Here is a 23,853-nt window from a genome sequence, read left to right as displayed (position 1 = left end):
CTCGCCCACGCCGTGCCACACTCGCCCGAGCGCCACGCTCGCCCCTCGCTTGCTCTCTCGTCGCTTGCTCGCCCACGCCGTGCCACGCTCGCCCCTCGCCGTGAGCCGTGCTCGCCCCTCGCTTCCTCGCTCGTCGCTTGCTCGCCCCCGCCGTGCCACGCTCGCCCGTGCCGTGCCGCGCTCGCCCCACGCCGTGCTCGCCCCACGCCGCGCTCGCCCCACGCCGTGCTCGCCCCACGCCGCGCTCGCCCCACGCCGTGCTCGCCCCACGCCGCGCTCGCCCCACGCCGTGCTCGCCCCACGCCGCGCTCGCCCCACGGCGTGCCACGCTCGCCCCTCCCCTGTGCCGCGCTCGCGCCCGAGTGCTGGTATCGCCCATTATCGTCCAGTACGTTGATAATTTTGATATATTCCCTTGCGAAGGGTTGTGTGATTTCTGAATAGCGTTTGGGGGCGTTGCCCCCAACCCCCCACGTAACCTGACCGGGCCGGTCGATTCCCGCAATTGTCGCAGCGGCAAACCATGCTCCTTAACAACAAACCAAACAACATATTCCAACACAGTATGCCTCCGTCGCCCCCCCCTTCCAAGTCCTCTACTAAGCTTTTGAAGGGAAATAGTTTCCACTTCCCCGTGCCCTTGACTTTTCTGCCAAATAGTTCTTAGCAGGAAAAATAAAATTTCAACATCCTCACCATCTACCTCCTCTGCTAGGCTATGCCTTAGCAGGACAATAAACATTCTCCACCATCTCCCTCTAACTCCTCTGCCAGGCGACGTCTTAGCAGGAAAATAAAACTTGCACCTCATCATCTCGTAACTCCTCTGCTAGGCGGTACCTTAGCAGGAAAATAAGCATTCTCCACCATCACCCGCTAACTCCTCTGCTAGGCGGTACCTTAGCAGGAAAATAAAACTTGCACCTCATCATCTCGTAACTCCTCTGCTAGGCGGTACCTTAGCAGGAAAATAAAACTTTCCCCTCATCATCTCGTAAATCCTCTGCTAAGCAGGGCGTGAGCGAGAAAATAACGAGTAGCCACCATCACCCTCTAACCCCTCTGCTAGGCGACGTCTTAGCAGGAAAATAAACATTCTCCACCATCACCCTCTAACTCCTCTGCTAGGCGGTGCCTTAGCAGGAAAATAAAACTTTCACCTCATCATCTCGTAACTCCTCTGCTAAGCAGGGCCTTAGCGAGAAAATAAAGATTATCCACCATCACCCTCTAACTCCTCTACTAGGCGATGCCTTAGCAGGAAAATCAGATTCAACACCTCCACCCTCTAACTCCTCTGCTAGGTGACACCTTAGCAGGAAAGCAAAAATTCCACACCCCATCCTCTACCTCCTCTGCTAGGCGATGCCTTAGCAGGAAGATAAAAATTCAACCCCTCCACCCTTTACCTCCTCTACTAGGCGATGCCTTAGTAGGAAAATAAAATTTACTTCTCATCCTCCACTCTGCTCCTCTGCTAGGCGATGGCTTAGAAGGAAAATAAAATTTACTTCTCCTCCTCCACTCTGCTCCTCTGCTAGGCGATGGCTTAGCAGGAAAATAAAATTTTTCACCTGCTCTCTGTTCCTCTACTAGGCAATGCCTTAGTAGGAAAATCGGATTCAACATCTTCACCCTCTAACTCCTCTGCTAGGTGACACCTTAGCAGGAAAGCGAAAATTCCACACCCCATCCTCTAACTCCTCTGCTACGCGATGCCTTAGCAGGAAAATAAAAATTCAACCCCTCCACCCTCTATCTCCTCTACTAGGCGATGCCTTAGTAGGAAAATAAAATTTACTTCTCCTCCTCCACTCCGCTCCTCTGCTAGGCGATGCCTTAGCAGGAAAATAAAATTTCTCTCCTTCACTCTACTCCTCTACTAGGCGACACCATAGTAGGAAAATTTAATTTCTCTCCTGCCCTCTGCTCCTCTACTAGGCAATGCCTTAGTAGGAAAATCAGATTCAACATCTTCACCCTCTAACTCCTCTGCTAGGTGACACCTTAGCAGGAAAGCAAACATTCCACACCCCATCCTCCAGCTCCTCTGCTAGGCGATGCCTTAGCAGGAAGATAAAAATTCAACCCCTCCACCCTCTATCTCCTCTACTAGGCGATGCCTTAGTAGGAAAATAAAATTTACTCCTCCTCCTCCACTCGGCTCCTCTGCTAGGCGATGCCTTAGCAAGAAAATAAAATTTTTCTCCTGTCCTCTGTTCCTCTACTAGGCAATGCCTTAGTAGGAAAATCAGATTCACCACCTCCACCCTCTAAATCCTCTGCTAGGTGATGCCTTAATAGGAAAGTAAAATTTACTTCTCCTACTCCACTCTGCTCCTCTGCTGGGCGATAGCTTAGCAAGAAAAGAAAATTTTTCTCCTGTCCTCTGTTCCTCTACTAGGCAATGCCTTAGCAGGAAGATAAACATTCAACCCCTCCACCTTCTAACTCCTCTCCTAGGCGACGCCGTAGCAGGAAAATAAAAATTCAACCCCTCCGCCCTCTAACTCCTCTTCTAGGTGACACCTTAGCAGCAAAGCAAAAATTCCACACCCCTTCCTCTAACTCCTCTGGTAGGTGACACCTTAGCAGCAAAGCAAAAATTCCACCCCCCACCCTCTAGCTCCTCTACTAGGCAACGCCTTAGTAGGAAAATAAAATTTTCACCTCATCATCTCGTAACTCCTCTACTAAGCAGGGCCTTAGCAGGAAAAATCAAGCTTCAACCTTCCCACCCTTGACTCCTCTACTAGGATCAGCCCAGCGCATTCTCCAACTTTCCTCTCTGCTCCTCTTGTACCTCCACAGGACAAAGTTACCCACTTAGAAGCTTCTCCGAATGACTCTACAACTGTAAGACTGAGCTAAAGCTTCCATGCGAATGCTCGCGACCTCTCTTTTCTTCTTCCTTCACGATTCTTTGATAACACCGACGCGCGACCTTGTGGTCCCCGCACAAGACTCCAACCCCCTTCCCTACAGGAAACTTCAGCTTCTGATGACATATGGATGCTACTGCTCTGAAATCCTTTAGGGCTGGTCGCCCCGGAATTCCATTGTAAGCGGATGGGGTGCCCACCACGGTAAATGTCATCATCTTTGTTATACGCAGAGGTTCGTGTCCCAAAGATAGAGGGATGAACATCTTACCCAAAGGCAGGATGACGTGTTCTGCAAACCCATACAGCGGGGTGCAGACCGGCTCAAACTCAAATCCCTCCACCTTCATTTGATCCAACGTGCTTTTGAACAAGACGTTCACGGAGCTTCCATTATCAATAAATATCCTCGCCACATCATAATTGGCAATGGTGGCCGTAACCACTAAGGCATCGTTATGTGGAGTCACAACACCTCGGAGGTCTTCCGGCCCAAAGCTGAGGGCGGGGTCTTGTGGTAAGTCTGAACCCCTAGATATCTCAAAGTTCTCCAGCCTTCTCCCACGTGCCTTCCGAGCTCGCCCCGAGTCTCCATCAGTAGCACCCCCCGAGATCATATGAATCCTTCCTCTCGTAGGGTGGTTATCCTCATTCATTCCCCTCCTCGGTTCGACGGGCTCCTGAGGGACATCTTGACATCGACCGTCCCCTCTCTGCTCCCCGATCCTCTGATTTATCCATGGAGGGCCTTGACCACGCCTAGGGGACGAGCGAGACCTCTGTCGACTCCTGGATAAGGATCCTTCTCGTTTATCCCCCGAAGGCACTATAGTACTGCACTCAACCCTTTGCGACTTCTCCCACCTCCCCTCGGACTCCCTCACTTCCATCACCTTGTCCAGACTCCCATCCAGAGGAACATGGGATGATAATTGTCCTCCGCTCCTAGCCTTATCATCCTCCCTCTCGGCCGCGCCTCTCTTCCTACTTCCTCTTTCCGCTCCCTCAACTCTACTTCTCCCAGGTCGTTGCTCCATCCTCTTATGCCGTTGTGCATCTTCGAGATTTACATATTTTTCCGCCCGAGCTAACAGATCATCATAACTTGATGGATGTTTCTTCACTAACGATTTAAAGAACTCTCCTCCTCTAAGTCCCTGGGTAAAGGCACTTATCATGATGTCAGGAGTGGCCCCTGGTATCGCCAACGCTGCGTTGTTGAAACGCTGGACAAACTCTCGCAAAGTTTCAGCTTCTTGTTGTTTCACCACAAACAGCCTCAAATAGTTTTTTTGGTGTTTTTTTGCTGCTAGCGAATCTGTGCAAGAAAGCAGCGGAAAAATCCTCGAAAGATCGTATGGAGTTGGGCTGCAAGATGTTAAACCATTGCTGGGCTGACCTCACCAACGTCCCCAGAAACACCCTGCACTTGACCCCATCTGAATATTGGTGCAACAAAGCCGCTTTCTCAAATCTCCCCAAATGTTCCTCGGGGTCAGTATGTCCATCATACTCACCAATGTTAGATTGTCGGAAATTCGGAGGAAGCCCTTCCTCCAAGATGGCTAGTGAAAAAGGGCTACTTCTCTTGGGTACCGGCGCTCTGCTTCCTACCTGCTCCCTCAACCTCCGTATCTCTTTCCACATCTCCACCATCTCCCTCATCTCCCCGGTTGGGAGGGGTTGCGTCTCCTCCACCCTGCTCCGGTGGACTTCAACATTTTCATCACGTTCCTGCCGAGCGGCCTGTTCCTCTACAAAAACAGACTCTTGTTTCCTTTTCATGGCCTCATCCACTGTCCGGGTGATAAATTGGCACAACTGCTTCAGGGTCAAGTTCTCCACGTTCTCATTGGGACGGGTTTGCTCGACCCTTGTCTTGTGAAGGGGCTGCTCGGTTCTTGTCTCTTGACGAGGTTGTTCCTGTCTCGTCTCAAGACACGGTTGTTCATGTCTTGTCTCAACATGAGACTGTTCGGGTCCCCTCTGAGGACGCGATGATGCTGAGGTAGCTCTTCTACTTCCTTTCTTGCCTACCATCTCTACGTCTCAACTCAAGTTTTCCCACAGACGGCGCCAAGTGATACTCACAGGAAATTTATGGTCCGATTCCGGCGAGTGTCACTAATCCAGACGCAGGTTTTGAAATAATCCTGAGCCTGAAATCACAAATGAGACCGTTAGAAGGGGGCCAGGAGGGTGTCCTGGCGTAGCCCCTCCGACGCTCAAGTCAGAGACTGGGGATATATTTGGGGAGCAGCTATGGGCGCTGCTGAAAACAATATAGTGAATGCTAAATCATACGCTCAAACCTGGTATTTATAGGAGAATACCTGGACTGCTTATGGGCCCTTCACCTGTGGGCTCTAGAGATGGGCCGGGAGTTTGGGTTTGATCTTGATAGGATCATCGCTGGGGTATCAGTGTGTAATGAAATGTTTTTCCGAGTATAAAAAGGCAGTCAAGAAAGGGAAGCTACCAAAACCAAAAATGTGAAAATTTTACTGAATTTAAAATGGGATTCTATTTATTGCGCTTGTAGTACAAAGTTAATGTCTTTTCGGGTCGTACTACCACTAGCAAATGGTAGTACGTACAAGAGTCAAGATTGCCAGTCTTTAAAGGTTATAATTTTCTCGATCAAATGCAAAAAATCAAGTCGGTTTTCTGTTTAGGTGTCTAAAAAACCCTTTTATTTTGTTGGGTTTTTGGAGAAATTCGTTTTTCAGTGATCATCTGAATCCGAGGAACAAAAAACAACGGCTAGGTAATGTTGATTCTTCTCTCATGCATGAGATGAAATTTATTTACGTTGGTAATGTGTCTAAAACATCGTCTTTTTTGACATTTGCCGAAGATTTTGTGAAAAAAGCAGTGAATGTGATAGAATTGTCAAAATCAAGGGAAGTGATAGAATTGTTTAATCAGATTTTTTTCCTTATTCTCAGCATATTTTATTTTTCACAAGGCCGACAACTAATCGGATAATTGTTTAATAAAAGCAGGGAAAGTGATAGAATTGCTTCAATATGGTGAGCAGTGACAATAGAGAAATGGAGAATGAAGATTTGGAAGAAACGAGAGGCCAGGCGGAGGAGATGAATAGGATTCCTCCATGGAATAAACAGATAACAATTCTAGGAATTGTGGCTAGTTTAGTGATTGGGATTATTTACAGTATCATAGTAATGAAGCTCAATCTCACGACTGGACTTGTACCAAATCTCAATGTATCAGCCGCACTTCTTGCTTTTGTGTTTGTAAGAACATGGACAAAGATTCTTCAGAAGGCCAACTTCGTGACTACTCCGTTTACTAAACAAGAAAATACAACCATTCAGACTTGTGCTGTTGCTTGCTATAGTATTGCATTAGGAGGTTGGAAACTCAAAATCTTGAATATTAGTTTTGATTTTCTAGGACAATGTGATTTCTTTATGGCAGAGGCGGATACATTTTATTTGATGCTTCAGTGTGAAACACTGAAACTTGTAATTTAAAATACGATTACATAACTTTATGGTGTTGAGCTTTGTTTTGTTTGGTTATGGTTTAATCAGGTGGCTTTGGATCTTATCTTCTTGGATTGGACGAAAAGACACTTGTGAAGGCTGGAGGCGATACAGAAGGGAATCCCACTGGGGGTTATAAAGAACCTAAGCATGATTGGATGATTGGATTTCTTTTTGGGGTTAGCGTTGTGGGGTTGTTTGCCTTGGTTCCTCTACGAAAGGTATGCTCATAATTCCGTCATGTGATTTTTCGCCCCACCCGATCGAAATTATTTAAACCTCCATTGCGTAGAATGGCTTAGTTTGTTGATTTCTTTGCCATCTTTAAAGTCCTCATTCATACATTTCTCTGATTGATTGTGATTGTGATTGTGATTGTGATTGTGATTGGCAGGTTATGATCATAGATTATAAATTACCTTACCCAAGTGGAACTGCAACAGCTGTTCTTATAAATGGATTTCACACTACTAAAGGAGACAAGACGGCAAAGTAAGCAAAGTTTAAATCCTTCCATTATGGATACAGATGAAGTCGAGATTTTGTATGGAAGAGTTGCAAGTAAAGTTTCATGGGAATTTTTGTTATTTTCTCATGGGGATTGAAGAGAATGACTCTACTCTTTCAAATTTCAGGAAACAGGTTCGCGGATTCATGAAGTTCTTCTCACTTAGTTTCGTATGGAGTTTCTTTCAGTGGTTTTTTTCTGGTGGGGAAAATTGCGGATTTGTCAATTTCCCCACGTTCGGATTGAAATCTTGGAAACAAACGTACATACAAAACACTTTCTTTGCAAGTTTACGTTTTAATATACACCAATTCTTCAACCAGAGGTGATACGATTTTTATTTTTTTGGCAGATTTTACTTTGATTTCAGCATGACGTATGTAGGAGCTGGAATGATTTGCTCCCACCTTGTGAACTTTTCTTTGCTTCTTGGAGCTGTGCTTTCTTGGGGTGTAATATGGCCATTGATAAGCGAAAAGAAGGGAGAATGGTTCCCTCAAAACATCAAGGACAGTAGCATGAAGAGTCTAAATGGTTACAAGGTTGGTTCAGAAAAAATCTTTACTTGATGGATGATTTATTATTTCCTTGATTCAGAAAATGAAATGAATAATTTGCACTTTTACGCAGGTGTTCATTTCTATCGCTCTTATTTTAAGTGATGGTCTCTACAATTTTCTAAAGACGCTCTTGTTTACTGTCAGAAGCATGCATGCTGCATTCAAGAAGAAGAATGCTGTTATATCAGGCAAGCTGCTAAGATTATGGTTTATTCTAAAATCTCAGGAGAGAATTTGAAGTTGCAAGGATTTTATAATTTTATTGTACTGAAATAAATATGTTTCTTACATCAGTTTCAGACAAGAAAGACGAACCATTGGACGATCTGTGAAGAAACGAAGTATTCGTAAGAGAAAGCATTCCTATATGGATAGCATGTGTCGGTTACATGCTCTTCTGTGTAATTTCTGTAATTGTGATCCCAATCATGTTTCCTCAGCTCAAGTGGTACTATGTTGTTGTGGCCTATATTCTTGCACCATGTCTGAGCTTCTGCAATGCCTATGGTGCTGGTTTAACCGACATGAATATGGCCTATAATTATGGGAAAGTGGCTCTCTTCGTTCTTGCAGCCTTAGCCGGGCAAGACAATGGAGTAGTTGCAGGACTCATCGGATGCGGCCTAATCAAATCCATTGCTTCCATATCCTCGGACTTGATGCATGATTTGAAAACAGGGCATCTCACCTTAACATCCCCTCGATCCATGATTCTTAGTCAAGGTATTGGGACTGCCATTGGGTGTGTGGTGGCTCCTCTCTCATTCTTCCTCTTTTACACAGCCTTCGACGTGGGGAATCCCGATGGTGAATATAAGGCTCCTTATGCACTTGTATACCGAAACATGGCGATTCTCGGAGTGGAGGGCTTCTCTGCTCTGCCTCAACACTGCTTGCAACTCTGTTATGGGTTTTTTGCGTTTGCAGTGTTGGCTAATCTGTTGAGAGATATAATACCCAATAAGTTCGGAAAATGGGTTCCTCTTCCTATGGCTATGGCGGTGCCATTTCTTGTGGGGGGTTATTTTGCTATTGATATGTGTGTGGGGAGTTTGGTTGTCTGTGTTTGGCATAAGGTCGACAGAAGGAAGGCCGGTTTGATGGTGCCAGCAGTGGCTTCAGGTTTGATTTGTGGCGATGGGTTGTGGATTCTTCCATCATCAATACTTGCTTTAGCTAAGGTTCATCCTCCAATCTGTATGAATTTCTTGCCTGGAAAGAGCTCATGAGAAATCAGCAAAATTGAGAAGTGGATAGCGTAACAATTGAGATGGGAATACCGAACAATTTTGGCGATCATAGAGATTAAGATGGATAGCAAATTATATTTATCGGATATAAGAATAATTTTAGATGTGCTGGTAACTAGTGTTTCAAGCTGTTGGAGCTGCTAGTGAGGTGTCAGCGGTTGTATCAAACTAAAATAATTAATACATAGGAACATATACTCCTCGATTTATCTGTGTTAAATTATATTATTTCTTATAAATATTTATTTTATTACTATTTAAGGGCGTTGTAACTATTGTGTCGCCAACATTCAACCCAAGTTCGACTGATTCTTGATGAAATCAAGTATTTTACGCTCAAGTATATGGACCTTGTCAAGCTAAGCAACTTGACCCAAGTTCGGTGCCATTTGCATGCTAATCAAGCCCAACCTAGCTTAATTACAACCTTGTTAGCCAAAAAGAAAGAAAGAGCAGCAAGACTTCTCCAAAATAGTATTTCATCTTGAATTTCAGAAAGATTAAAGGATGGATAGAAAAGCAAGAAAAATTCACGACTAAAAGGACCTTTAAATCAGACAAACTTCTTAGTTAGGTACTCGGCAGATACGAGTAGTCTCGATCAACTTGTGTGTCATTCTAAAAAAAAAACTACTTCCAAGTTCCAAGTAAGGCAAAACATGTTATCGTCGACATGGCACGTGTGATAGAAATCACACTTCCAAGTTCCAAACCAAGGAAAACAAGTTAGGATCGATTATGTATAATCAAAAGCCTTGAAATGTAATAAGGATGTAACAAAACACGAGTGCACCTAATTGATCTTCAACAGCACTGATAATGCCGCTAAGAAGCACGTTGAGTTCATCAAAACATAACACAACAGGCATGAAAGACATGAAAATTTTGAAGGGAGAGAAAAAGGCATGGTAAGAGGACATTGAAGATAGAAAAGGAGGAAAAGGAAAGAACATCAATAAGGGATTAAGCACAGGTATTTCTCCACATCTGATAGATTCTCCGCGTTATCCTTTAGTGTAGGTGCATCCCCGTCAGCAACAACTATCTTCCAGACTGAAAATCCTAAGATACATCGCAACCAGTGAAAAGTAAAAGCACCTATAGGATTCCACGATGATAGTTATGTCTGATCAATGAAAAAGTAAATGAGAACCCCATGTCCTAACAGATGTTATCTGCTATTAAGTGTTGCAGCATAGAACCACACTTGTTGTCAGTTTTCTAAAATGCATCTCTGTCCCACTCTAGATTCAACTATATCAGTATAAGAGTGTCATTTTCAGAATATAACCCTTTTTCCAATGAAAGTAACACCCAACTACATACAAGATACAATGAAATAATAAGAGTGAGAGTAGGTAAAAGACCAAAACCACATTACAACATTCCTCGTATAAATTCTCAGACAGCACGGCAAGGCATTTCTTGAACTGTGAATCCGACAATTCGCATTATCCAAGAACATCAAACATACAGAGTCTTCCCAACTGATGCATATCATCATGCGAAAGTAATAGCAGAAGAATATTTAGTTCATTACGTCAAGGTATAAGTACATAATTTCTCTGTATATAAAACGCCAAAATGGATTTAAGCAAATGACTGAACCTTAGTTTAGTCTATAAAACTGAATACACGTGCTCACTTCATCGATAAGACGTCCAATGGCAACGGTCCCAGGAATCCACTAGAGATATTGTATCCAAAGCCATATTAAGTGGTTTGGAGGTTAGATCATGGGGAATCAAACAATCCGCACCTCATATCTTCGGCAAAATCTCAGATACAGATTTCTGCCATGCTTAGTGCAGCGAGTGCTTGTAAGCTGACATGAATGATCGTTCTACATCAACACCACTGACATGTGCACGTGTTTTTATTTCTCTAAACAAGATTGCTGGCCATGCACTCGCTTTAATTTTATAAACAAGATATCTCACCCTGGCTCACATCCGACTCAACAAAATGTCCTTTTTCCTCAATCTTGGAGGTGCTGTTGAATCTCAAGTTAACAAATCAGGAGTCAATCTAAGAGATAACTTTAATATCTACAGAGCAATAGAGAACCACAAAGACATGAACTTTCCGCAGTAGAAGGCTAGATCAAGCGAAACATAAAGTATCTTTGATCCTTTGAGGCTACACCAGGCTCCAAATGCAAGAATATAAGCTTAAGATACCACCGAGTACGGTAGGATAGCATAAAAAAATTGTTAGTAACAAAATATAACTTCTTGACATCAAGGAAGTTAACATTCATGGAGCTCAAATCCAGCTCTGGTTCACAATATTGGCTCCTTATTTCGGAAATAATGAAAAAGATATACATGTTTGCACAGAAATAGCAATTATTTCGATTCTATGGCAAAGGCCATATCATAACTACACCTTTTTCCCCAAACATGATCAATTTAATTTCACCCAATCACAATGATCAAGACCGAAAGAAGAAGGGAAAAAAAAGGAGAAACATAAATTACAACAAAGGGAGACTCAGTACTATTATTACTCCTTGGCCATCTTTCAAAATTTCTTTCGATCAATCAATCAATGAAACCTGTTTTCCGAAACACCGCATTTCGAACGCGGCGTAGGTCCCTTCCCTTCAGCGTCCTCCCCACGCCTTCGAAAACCGAGAAAGTCACGTGCGATCGCGCCACGATCACGTGAGGCGGCACCATTTTCTCATCTTCCTCCTCCTCCGCCTCATCTAACCTCTTCAGATAACCATCACCGTCATTAATTTCATTAAAGTTGTCATGAAACTGCTTTGGCCAGACAGGGATGTTAACCGGCGCCGACTGGTGGAATTTCACCTGAACATTCTCCGACCTCGGCGACGCTGGGATTATCTTCGATTGGCTGCTGACAAGGCGGCGATGGTCGTTGCCCAGCACGGCCGAAAGACCGGATTGAGGAGCACTAAAGCGATTGTGGCGGCGGCGATCGTGCATGAACGGCGGAGAAGGGGAGGTTGAATCGGGGGACGAGAGGAAGGACCAAACGACGTCACTTTCATAAAGCTCGAGCGGAGGTTGTTGGAGGAAGTCGCCGGAGGATGAACGGGCGGTGCCGACGATCAACTCCACCATGGTTTCCACCAGCAATATACGAATGTAAATTATATATTATTATATACACATTTATAAAGGAGAGGAGATGGGTGGGGTGGAGTGGGGTGGGGTGGAGTGGAGGTGGGGTGGAGCAAACGCCTGATTTGAAGATGCCCACTACCAAGACCACACGATTCACAAAAATAAAACATCTGTTGTGAAAAAGTAAAAATTTATGGTAAAAAAGTAAAAATCTCAAACTCTCAAAATTATCACACTACACACTTTATAATATTTTTCTCTCAACTCAATTGTGATTTTCTTCACAAATGAGAGATCTATTTATAGAAAATTTTTACAAATAATCCAAAAATAAAATACATCATTACCTACATCATCACACACTAATTTTCAATATTCAACACCTAATTTTACCTAATTTTCAACATTCAACATTCACATTTTCAACACAAATATTTAACACATTTTTAAATAATTTTTCAACACTCCCCCTTGTGATGATGATCATAATGATTGTATACATTACGTGTTTTTATACTGCCTCGTTAAAAACCTTACTAGGAAAAACCCATTGGGATAAAAACCATAGTAAGGGAAAAAGAGTGCAGTCACGTAAACTCCCCCTCATGTTGACACGAACAATTCTTCACAAATTTCGTAGATTGCGCATCCCAATATTATATATGTGCTTTCTGAATATTGTCGTAGGAAGTGCCTTTGTGAAGAGATCTGATGAGTTTTCACTTGATTGAATGTGACGAACATCAATACATTTATTCTTCTCAAGCTCCTTGGTGAATGCGAAGAACTTAGGAGGAATATGTTTAGTTCTGTCGCTTTTTATGTATCCTTCTTTCATTTGAGCAACACATGCAGCATTATCTTCATATAGTATCACAGGCTTCTCGTCGAATGATAATCCGCATGAGATTTGGATATGTTGAGTCATTGATTTTAACCACACACATTCACGGCTTGCTTCATGTAGTGCAATAATCTCGGCATGATTTGATGAAGTTGTTACAAGTGTTTGTTTCTGTGAACGCCAAGAAATTGCAGTGCCTCCACGAGTAAATACATATCCAGTTTGAGAACGTGCTTTGTGTGGATCAGATAAGTATCCAGCATCGGCATAACCAATTATACTTGGATTAGCATCTTTTGAATACAAAAGTCCCAAGTCTGTCGTTCCTCGTAGATAACGGAATATATGTTTAATTCCGTTCCAATGTCTCTTTGTTGGATATGTGCTAAATCTTGCCAATAAATTTACGGCAAAAGATATATCAGGCCTTGTACAATTTGTAAGATACATAAGGGCACCGATAGCACTTAGATATGGTACTTCTGGACCAAGAATATCTTCATCATCTTCACATGGACGGAATGGATCCTTTTCTATGTTTAATGATCTAACAACCATTGGAGTACTTAAAGGATTTGATTTGTCCATATTAAAACGTTTAAGGATCTTTTCTGTATAATTTGTCTGGTGAACAAATATTCCACATTCTTTTTGTTCAATTTGTAAACCCAGACAATACTTGGTTTTTCCAAGATCCTTCATTTCAAATTCTTCTTTCAAGTATGACACAACTTCTTGAATTTCCTTATTTGTTCCAATGATGTTTAAATCATCAACATATACAGCAATAATTACGCATCCGGATGTTGTTTTCTTAATGAAAACACAAGGGCATATTGAATTATTTACATATCCCTTTTTCATCAAGTGATCACTTAGCCTATTATACCACATTCTGCCGGATTGCTTCAACCCATATAATGATCTTAGTAATTTCACAGAATAACATTCTCTGGGTTTTGAACTTTGTGCTTCAGGCATCTTAAATCCTTCAGGGATTTTCATATATATATTACTATCAAGTGATCCATATAAGTAGGCTGTAACAACATCCATAAGACGCATTTCTAAATTTTCAGATACTGCCAAGCTAATCAAATACCGAAACGTAATTGCATCCATCACAGGAGAATACGTTTCTTCATAATCAATTCCAGGCCTTTGAGAAAAACCTTGTGCAACAAGTCGAGCTTTATATCTTACTATTTCATTTTTCTCATTTCGCTTTCGAATAAAAACCCATTTGTATCCAACAGGTTTTACACCTTCAGGTGTAAGGACTATAGGTCCAAAAACATTACGTTTATTTAGCGAATCCAATTCAACCTGGATGGCATCTTTCCATTTTATCCAATCCTGCCGATTTTTACATTCACCAAAAGATTTTGGTTCATGATCTTCATTATCATTTATGATGTCGATTGCCACATTATAAGAAAATATATCATCAATTTCTTCTATATCTTTTCGGTTCCATATTTTTCCAGTATTAATATAATTGATAGAGATTTCATGATTCTCGTCAGTTTGTGGTTCTGACAAAACATTTTCATCATCATGTGTTTCTTCAGGAACATCATTCTCTATTTTGTGATCATTATGTGTTTCTTCAGGAACATCATTCTCTATTTTGTGATCATTGTGTTTCTCTATGAATTTTCTTTTTCGAGGATTTTTATCCTTGGAACCAACTGGCCTTCCACGCTTCAGGCGTTTAATGACATCATGACTATCTTCAATTTGTTTCTTCGGAATTTCAATTCGAGCAGGGGCATTTGCAGCATGTATATATGATTTAGTTACCCCTTTTGTGTCTGCAAATGCATCTGGTATTTGATTTGCTATTCTTTGCAAGTGCACAATTTGCTGTACATCTTTTTCACATTGTTTTGTTCTTGGATCCAGATGTAACAATGATGATACATACCATGTAATTTCTTTTTCGGTATGTTTCTGTTCTCCCCCTAACATTGGGAAGATTTCCTCATTAAAATGACAATCAGCAAAACGTGCTGTGAACACGTCGCCTGTCTGTGGTTCAAGATATCGAATGATCGATGGACTATCATAACCAATATAAATTCCAATCTTTCTTTGAGGTCCCATTTTCTTTCGTTGAGGTGGTGCAATAGGCACATACACCATACATCCAAAAATTCTCAGATGAGAAATGTCTGGTTCTTTACCAAATGCAAGCTGCAATGGGGAGTATTTATGATATGCACTTGGTCTGATGCGAATTAATGAAGCAGCATGTAAAATTGCATGTCCCCATATAGAAATAGGGAGCTTTGTTTTCATAATCATTGGTCTAGCAATCATTTGCAGACGTTTAATCAATGATTCAGCCAATCCATTTTGAGTATGTACATGAGCAACAGGATGCTCAACAATGATTCCCATAGACATACAATAATCATTGAAAGTCTGGGAAGTAAATTCACCAGCATTATCAAGTCTAATTTTCTTGATTGTATAATCGGGAAATTGATTCCTCAATTTTATTATTTGAGCAAGTAATCTTGCAAATGCAACATTTCGAGTTGACAATAAACATACATGTGACCATCTGCTGGAGGCATCAATCAATACCATAAAGTATCTGAATGGTCCACATGGTGGATGGATTGGTCCACAAATATCACCCTGAATACGTTCAAGAAACATTGGTGATTCAGTTTGGATTTTGGCTGGTGATGGTCTTATAATAAGTTTTCCAAGAGAACATGCTTTACATTGAAACTTATTATTCTGAAAGATCTTCTGGTCTTTCAATGGATGACCATGTGTATTTTCTATAATTCTTCGCATCATTGTTGAACCAGGATGTCCTAATCGATCATGCCAATTGGTTAATATTGAAGAATTATCAATTACCATGTTTGATTCAATGGGACGTATATGTGTATAATGCAATCCAGTAGGGAGCATTGGTAGTTTTTCAATCACATATTTCTTTCCTGATTTATATGTGGTAAGACACATATATTTCTCATTCCCTTCATTCATTGTTTGAGTATCATACCCATGGGAATATATATCATTAAAACTCAACAAATTTCTTTTCGATTGTGGTGAATATAAAGCATCATTGATCAAAAATTTTGTACCATTAGGTAACAAAAATTGTGCTTTACCACATCCTTTAATCAAGTCTACAGGACCTGATATTGTATTCACCGTTGTTTTTGTTGGTTTTAGTTCCAAGAAATATCTTTTATCTCGGAGGATAGTGTGCGTTGTACCACTATCGGGTATGCAAACTTCAGCTTTGCTCATAGCATTTTCCATATTTGAACTTCAAAAAATATGCAATGAAAAAAAATTAATGACAATACATATTTAAATATAACACATATCATAATTGTACAATAAAACATTATCATATAAATACATGAAAAATAAATTATTGTACATTTATATTCTACCACTATATTGTTCATTTTCAGAGAAATCATTGAGAAAATCTGCAGCATCAATATTGTTCATTTCTATCCCACCAACATATTGATCATTTCCAGAGAAATCATTCATAAAATCAGCAGCATCAAAATGAGTTGAATCACTCAAACGGTCACTTCGCTCAGTGAAGTTGGTCTCCTTTTCTTTCCCCTTTATCGATTCTTTATAAAGTTTGCAAAGATGCTCAGGGGCTCGACAAATACGAGACCAATGTCCTGGAGTGCCGCATCTGAAACAAGAACTTTCAAATCTTTTCGAGTGATTTTCATTAACACTCATGTTTTCTTGATGCCTTTTCTGTGGATGGTTTGGGACGTTATTTTGAGATGAGTTATAGAAATAACTATCTCGATTATTTTCAAAACCACGGCCGCGTCCACGACCACGACCACTTCCTCGTCCACGTCCACGTCCACGACCTCGACCTCGACCTCGACCTCGACCAAAACCTTGTCTTTGAATTTGATTTTGGTTTCCAGGTTTAAATTCATTTTTACTTACAGCATTTACTTCTGGAAATGCTGTTGATCCAGTGGGTCGGGACTGATGATTTCTCATTAATAGCTCGTTGTTCTTTTCCGCCACAAGAAGACAGGCGATGAGTTCAGAATATCTCGCAAATCCACGCACTCTATATTGTTGCTGTAGTGTTATATTTGATGCGTGAAACGTGGAAAATGTTTTTTCAAGCATTTCCGATTCTGTAACCTCATGTCCACAAAATTTTAACTGCGAGATTATTCTATACATCGCTGAATTGTAATCACTGACTTTTTTAAAGTCTTGGAATCTTAACATATTCCATTCATCACGGGCGGTCGGAAGTATAACTTCCCTTATATGTTCAAATCTCTCTTTTAATCCTTTCCACAGAGCCATGGGATCTTTTTCGATGAGATATTCACATTTTAAACCTTCATCAAGGTGTCGTCGTAAAAATATTATAGCTTTTGCTTTTTCTTGTGATGAAGATATACCATTTTCTTTAATGGTCTCGCTTAGACCCAATGACTCAAGATGCATTTCTACATCAAGAGTCCATGGCATATAGTTTTTCCCAGTAATATCAAGAGCGATGAATTCGAGCTTTGCCAAGTTTGCCATGGTGGTACTAAAAATTACGATGCATTTTATTAGTTAATGAATATTGCAATACAAAGTAATGGATAAACAACAAGTACAAGTATTCGTAAAAATAAAGAAAACACACGAGGAGGATATTCTCCGATAAATACAAGACTGGTGAGTATGATAACCAAAATAATTAAAAATAACCTCGTGAAAGCCATCTTCTTTTTTTCTTCGAAAATTTGATGAAGAATAATTTTTAGAGAAGAAGAGAAAGTTGGAGTGATTGAATGTATTTGTGAGATTGTATTTATAGAGCAAAAACTAGCCGTTTTGTTACCGTTTATTACCGTTGGTGTATAAGAAAATAAATGTATGTATTTGTATAATTTTATGGTAATAATATGGTGTATATAATATTAGTCATATTTAAATAATTATGTATATCATATCACATTATTATAATTAGGTGTCATAAGTTATTTTGTTTAAAAAACCTTATAGGCTTTTATACTTGTCGTATCCCTTACCGGGAGTGTGGGATGTCGTCTTAACATCCTCCCAGGATTTATAACAAGTTTTTGAAAAAATTATTTTTATTATTTCTAACAATAACATTATATTATATATTACATATATAAACAATAAATAAATAACAGTAAAATAAATATTATTACTTTTGTTACCTTTTTCTTCTGTTCGGAGCTTGGAAAAATATGGAGGACTTTTAGAGCTTCGTGCTGATAACGTGTTGTGAAAAAGTAAAAATTTACGGTAAAAAAGTAAAAATCTCAAACTCTCAAAATTATCACACTACACACTTTATAATATTTTTCTCTCAACTCAATTGTGATTTTCTTCACAAATGAGAGATCTATTTATAGAAAATTTTTACAAATAATCCAAAAATAAAATACATCATTACCTACATCATCACACACTAATTTTCAATATTCAACACCTAATTTTACCTAATTTTCAACATTCAACATTCACATTTTCAACACAAATATTTAACACATTTTTAAATAATTTTTCAACAACATCAAATTTTTAGACGAGGACGGGTTTATTATAATTGATCACAAAAGTGTCCCTCCAAACAAATTATATAATTCAGCTCATACTCAAAAATATTATTTTACTTGTGAAAATAGGGTGTATTGTATGTTTTATTATAGCCAGAAAATCATATAATCAACAAAAAAATATTAATCAAACAAGTGACATTACTAATGATTAATTGAGTTGGTATTAAGGGTGGGTAAATTGACAATAACTCCTCATTCTCAAATTTCAATTTATTTTAACTTTTTAACTCATGAAATTTTTGTTTGAGCTCCTTGTTTACATAAATATTTTCAAAATTATCATTCAGATCCTTGAAGTTGCTATGTGTAATTGTTATACTCATCCAGCTTATTCTTAAAAACATATAACCTAAAGACGTATAGTTTCACAAGATTTACAACTTATATACCATAATTCAGATTATTTATATATATAGCTTATCATGTTTTCGTATGGTTTACTAAATATTTTACCTCTTTGACCGGAGTGTCGTCGGATCTTATCCACCGATTTTTACAGACTGCTCATCATAGCCCAACAATGCAGTCGCAACACATGGTTCCTATCATAGATCCCTTCAACAGTACTTAGCATAACCCTGTATTGTTTCCTATATCAGGATGTATAGTGAAGAAGTTTAATTTTTGAAATAATACATGAGAGGGGCAGTAAGCCTTGATTATTTTATTCAGATATACAATATATTATTACATAGTAACATCCTGTAGATGGGTAAAAACTTATTTAGCTACTTATAGTTGTTGGAATTACAACACGCGTAAACTGAAAATATTACAAACTTTATTTTGAACAAAAAAAGAAGAGGTTGAATTATGTCTTCATATTTCATGTCTTGATATATAGAAGTCTTGGTGGATTAATCCGGACTTCAACATTGTGAATTGCATTGTCTCTTGTGGCCGAGAGAATCTTTTAGTTGGTCTACCACTAGTTAGTGATATGTCATGTTGTGGTGGTTGAGTGGTTCATCCTTCACTAATGGAGTGGGTTGGATCACATATCTTCCACACCTTTGTCAAAGAATTTTTTACTTTTATAGGGTCCCCTTCCCGTGGAAAACGTGATTTGTGTAGACCTTCATCACTTGGAGTTGTCTCTACAATATGTTTTCGGTCAGATCTAGGCCGAAAACCTTTCCCGAATTTTAGCTCTTTTTGTTTTAGGCAGATTTCTTCTGATCATCTTTTCACATGAGCCATTTTGCAAAATTTTCGACGAGTTTCTTTACTCACTGGTAGCTTGCTGTTCCACAAAAATTTTATTTTCCTTTCAAATATTTCTTCTGTTAATCTTGTAGTTTTTCCTGTCATGTTCTTTAACAGAAAATATCCATTTACAAAATTTTGATAAAACTTAGATGAAAATTTGATTTTGTCTATCTCATCCTCATGCTCGTTTAGTGGAGATGTAGTCTTCAGTGAGTGATGAAACAAGACGTTTTCATCCTCTAAAGGACCCTTAATGAATTTTTGAATGTTCATGTATGTTCTTCTCAACTTGATGAAGTGAAAGGCTTCATGTGATCCTTTTACGGCTGGTTTTGGTATTGCGCTAAAAAAATAAAGCTCCAGAATATCTCCTTTTGACAAATAATCATTATTTGTCCATGTTTTATGAACAACTTCTTGTATTTATTATGATAGTGCTGAGATTTCCGAGAAGCTGTGTGATGTAGTATAAACCTAAGCAAGAGCCTCAAATTCATATCATGCTTTTAACTCCTTGTGATAGGAATTTTGTTTTATCCATCCTGTGTATTATCAATTTCTAAGGTAAATTTCTTTACAAATAAAAATAATGGTAATTTTCTAAAAGTCTTTTTACTGCATAAAATTAATTTTCGTTGATATGATATCGTATGGCTTCTACATCTGAGAATAGCCAACGACAATATCTACATGGTTGTTCTCCATCTAGTGTGAACTTTCTAAGAACTGATGCCCCTCAATGATCACTGTCATCTGTATATAATGTCAGATCATCTTCATCTTGATAAATAACCGTTTTTGGAAGATTTTTACAAATCTTTTTTAGTCAGCTAAGTCCATTTGTGTGCTCTTCTGTCCATATAAACATTGCATCTTTTTTCAATAATGAACTAAATATTTTTATGTGTTTTGCTAGGTTCTTAATGATCATTCCAGCAAAGCTAACGATCCACTTTGAAGTTGTTTTTTCTTTTTTAGTTCATCTGGAAATTTTTGCGCATTTTCCACTATATATTCTTGCATAACTATTTCTGACTAATTTATTTCTATTCTAAGGAATTCAATATTTTTTGTAGCAATAATTATCTTCTTTTGAGATAGGACTGATATTTTTTCTTTTACAAACCTTAGATAAAATCTCTAAATATTTAATATGTTCGTTCATATTTTTCGATGCTATTAAAACATTATCAATATAAACGAACATAAAATTAAAATAATTTTAAAATATATTATTCATTTTTCTTTGAAATATCTGACGTGCATTAGTCAAATTCATAGATAATACTTTCCAAATATAATGATTTTCGGTGTAGAAGAAGCTGTGAATTTTTTGGTTTTTTCCTTCATCCGAATTTGATAAAACCCAGACTTATAATCGAATTTAGAGAATATTTTGGCGTTACGTATACAATTGATTAAATGTTCTCTATTAGATATAAAATACCCATCAAAATCCATAATTTTATTAATTTCTTGATAATTAATTACTAATCTGGTTTGTTCTTTTTTGTTACCAGAAATCATGGATTGTTATATGGTGATATTTATGTTTTAATTAAACCAAGATCTAAATATTCTTTGATAATAATCTGCATATCCTTTTAATCATTTATGTTCATGGGATAGATTCAAATATGACGAACTCATATTCTATGTCTTTCTTAATTGTAAGGCTGGCTTGGAGTTGGTTTTTGTCTCATCATGTCAAGAGATCTTCATTCTAATTTTCTTTTATCATTTCTTAGCATCTTCTAGGAATACTTTTCTTTCGAACTCTACATCTTTCTGGCGTAAATCTATTTTGAGGAATTTTACTTATTATAGTTGGAGGTTTTGATTTGTACTTAATCGAAACATTGTTTCTCGAAACGTCTATAATATTTTATTTTTGAATTGATTAGTTTTTCTTCATCATCACGCTTGCTGCAAAATTGGATTGAAAATTTTCTGTAAAATGTTTCTCTTAATATCTGGATTATGACTTTGTGACCAGATTGTTTTGCGAATACTAATCTTCTACTCTCATTTTCTTGTGTATATGATATAAACATTTGCAAGAAATTATTTCCTAGCAGAATGTCTGCTCATGTATCATGAAAATAATCAATGATATTTTCATCTTGTACCAAGATGTTTGTCCAGTACCTCCAATTAAAATTTACGTCATCTTAATCTCTTTACGTAAAATTAAGATTCACTTGAATAAATCTCTTCTAGTAATCTGAGGTAATTCTTCTTTCAATTATTTTGGAAACACTCATCTTTTTGCTGTATAAATTCCGGTTCTTGAATCAATATAAACAACAATATGTTCTACTTTAAATTGTTCATGTAACATCCCTACTGGGATGTATATCGAGAACTGGCTCTTGGTCATTGGATTTTTCACATTTTATTATCTGCCACGAATTTCATTCTATTATCTAGATTTTTCCAAGTTTTGTGTTCCTCAATAAATTCTAGCACAAGAACCAATTGATATGTTTCATTTCCCGGGATTCCTTTCGTATGAACTTTCAATTCATCAATATTGATCATTCATTGGTAAATTTCTATCATAAATTGTTCTAGATAGTATATTGTATCACATGGAAACTGATTTCTTTGTCTTGTACAATCAAATATTATTTTGACTTCTTTCCACCATTTTGGACATATAAGTTTTTCTATTATCGAAAAGCTTATTAATACTCGTTGTGTTTACTGGACCTGTGTTTTTCCCATCTGTGTCTTATTATTTTATCTTCGTGAAAAGATAGTTTTTTTATTCCAGTTTAAGACTTTGATTCTTTTGTAGAATCGTTTTGTCTTGAATCTGAATATACATTTTTTGTATTAAACAAAACTAGATTCTCTTTGGATAAATTGTCTTAGCAACTTTTCCAAAGATTTCTGGTATTTTTATAAAATCGTTTCTAATAAACAATTATGAGTGATATATATTAGATAGAGCATATGAAATTTGATAGGTGATAGAATATGTTCTATTACCCTATTTTATCAACCTCTTTTTTTCTAAAAGCTCGGCTGAAATCCCGAATTTTTCAGGTTGTCGGCAATCTTGGGTAAATTACTCCTAACAATTTTTCCTGCACATAAAGTCCTTGAGATTGTTCCCAGCATTAAATCTTTAAAATTACTCATTAGTTTATCACATACAACAATGTCAATAGATGAATCTATTCCTTCTTTTAAATTAGTTTTTATCATAATCTAGATTGTTCCGATATGAATCCAGGACATGTTCATGCTAATTATATCTTTATTTTTTTTGCAATTCTTCCTTAATTTCTCCAGAAAGAATTAATTGCATCTCCATCCAGATTTCCGTAAGTTCCATTGGGATTGTTATTTTTCTTCGAGAAACTTTATAAATTAGATGACGTTTTCTGTTTTTTCGGCCAAGGTTTCATAAGAAATTTTCTACTTGTCATGCAGAGAATCATTAACATCTCTGTAGGATAAGATTTTCCTCCGTGATCTTTTGGACCATGTTATGAGATATTGTTGTCTAGCTAAAGAAACCAACCAAGCCTTCATGTGTTTCGTGTCAGATTTTGATTTTGTTCCATCGACTCAAGATTTCTTCTTCTTCTTCTTCATATATACTCTCGTGTGAAGTAATATCTTCAAACTGGTATACTTGTACTATGTCTTGGTAATAAACTGATTATTCAATATCAGGAGTTGGTTCAAATAATTTTATCCCTTTTCTGTATTTTTCTGGATAGTTGGTCGAAACATGACCTCTTGCTCTACATGTCTAACAATTACAATTTTTAAAACTTTCATTAGCTCGGGTTTGAGCTCTTCTGAAAGTTTTCTTTGTTGGTGTACGCCTCTTGCTTCGAGACGAGTTCTATGCTTGGGACATCTTATTTCTTGATGGCCATTTCTTTGCCTAGATTTGTAAGATCTGGCTTTTTTTCTAGACCACACTATTCTTGATTTTCAAGAACTACTTCTACTTCTTCCCCTCATAGCATAAAGATGAGTTCTAAAGCCCTTTCTTTTCTGGCTTTGTGGTTTACTTCCAATGATTATTGGAAGATCATTTTATTTACAACATAAATGAGTACGTTTATTAATATCCCTTTATCGTTTGTAATTATTTTGTAATGCTTCATATGACATCATTATGTCAATTTTCCTTTGAGAAAAGAGATCATTAGTACCAAAGTATCTGGATTACCAAGGGCGTATTCCCTAATTAAAATTTATCTCGAAGGACTTGACATTTTAACAAAGAAAAGTTGTATTGTTATATTTTCTTAGACCCTTGAATTGCATATATATTTAGTGAATTACATAATATATTCATCTAGCAAACAGATGTGATGTATTTCAAGACTATACAGAGTTTGAGTAT

General features: G+C 38.2%; 2 protein-coding genes and 1 pseudogene across 2 annotated transcripts; 1 reads left to right on the top strand and 2 right to left on the bottom strand.

Moving 5' to 3' along the window:
* Nucleotides 1–2,848: 2,848 nt before the first annotated feature.
* LOC140986544 (uncharacterized) lies at nt 2,849–4,667 on the bottom strand. The gene is made up of 2 exons (XM_073454834.1): nt 4,287–4,667; nt 2,849–4,039 (listed from the first exon to the last, which is right to left on the bottom strand). The coding sequence occupies exons 1-2, from the start codon at nt 4,665–4,667 to the stop codon at nt 2,849–2,851; spliced, it is 1,572 nt and encodes a 523-aa protein (XP_073310935.1).
* An 863-nt stretch (nt 4,668–5,530) lies between these two features.
* On the top strand, nt 5,531–8,922 carry LOC140986716 (metal-nicotianamine transporter YSL3-like; annotated as a pseudogene).
* A 2,021-nt stretch (nt 8,923–10,943) lies between these two features.
* On the bottom strand, nt 10,944–11,897 carry LOC140986717 (protein S40-6-like). Its single transcript, XM_073455043.1, has one exon. The coding sequence runs from the start codon at nt 11,802–11,804 to the stop codon at nt 11,256–11,258; it is 549 nt and encodes a 182-aa protein (XP_073311144.1). The 5' UTR covers nt 11,805–11,897; the 3' UTR covers nt 10,944–11,255.
* Between the last annotated feature and the right edge of the window lie 11,956 nt (nt 11,898–23,853).

The sequence above is a fragment of the Primulina huaijiensis genome, chromosome 10 (assembly GCF_012295235.1).
Source record: "Primulina huaijiensis isolate GDHJ02 chromosome 10, ASM1229523v2, whole genome shotgun sequence".
Classification (NCBI taxonomy): domain Eukaryota; kingdom Viridiplantae; phylum Streptophyta; class Magnoliopsida; order Lamiales; family Gesneriaceae; genus Primulina; species Primulina huaijiensis.
This window is presented reverse-complemented; position numbering and strand designations above follow the sequence as displayed.

What these genes read in the sequence shown, in the direction of transcription:
- LOC140986544 (XM_073454834.1), bottom strand. Translation starts at nt 4,667, where the DNA reads ATGAAAAGGAAACAAGAGTCTGTTTTTGTAGAGGAACAGGCCGCTCGG. An exon ending in GGGTGTTTCTGGGGACGTTG is followed by an intron (nt 4,040 to 4,286) that starts GTGAGGTCAGCC and finishes GCCTTTACCCAG; the next exon opens with GGACTTAGAGGAGGAGAGTT.
- LOC140986717 (XM_073455043.1), bottom strand. Translation starts at nt 11,804, where the DNA reads ATGGTGGAGTTGATCGTCGGCACCGCCCGTTCATCCTCCGGCGACTTC.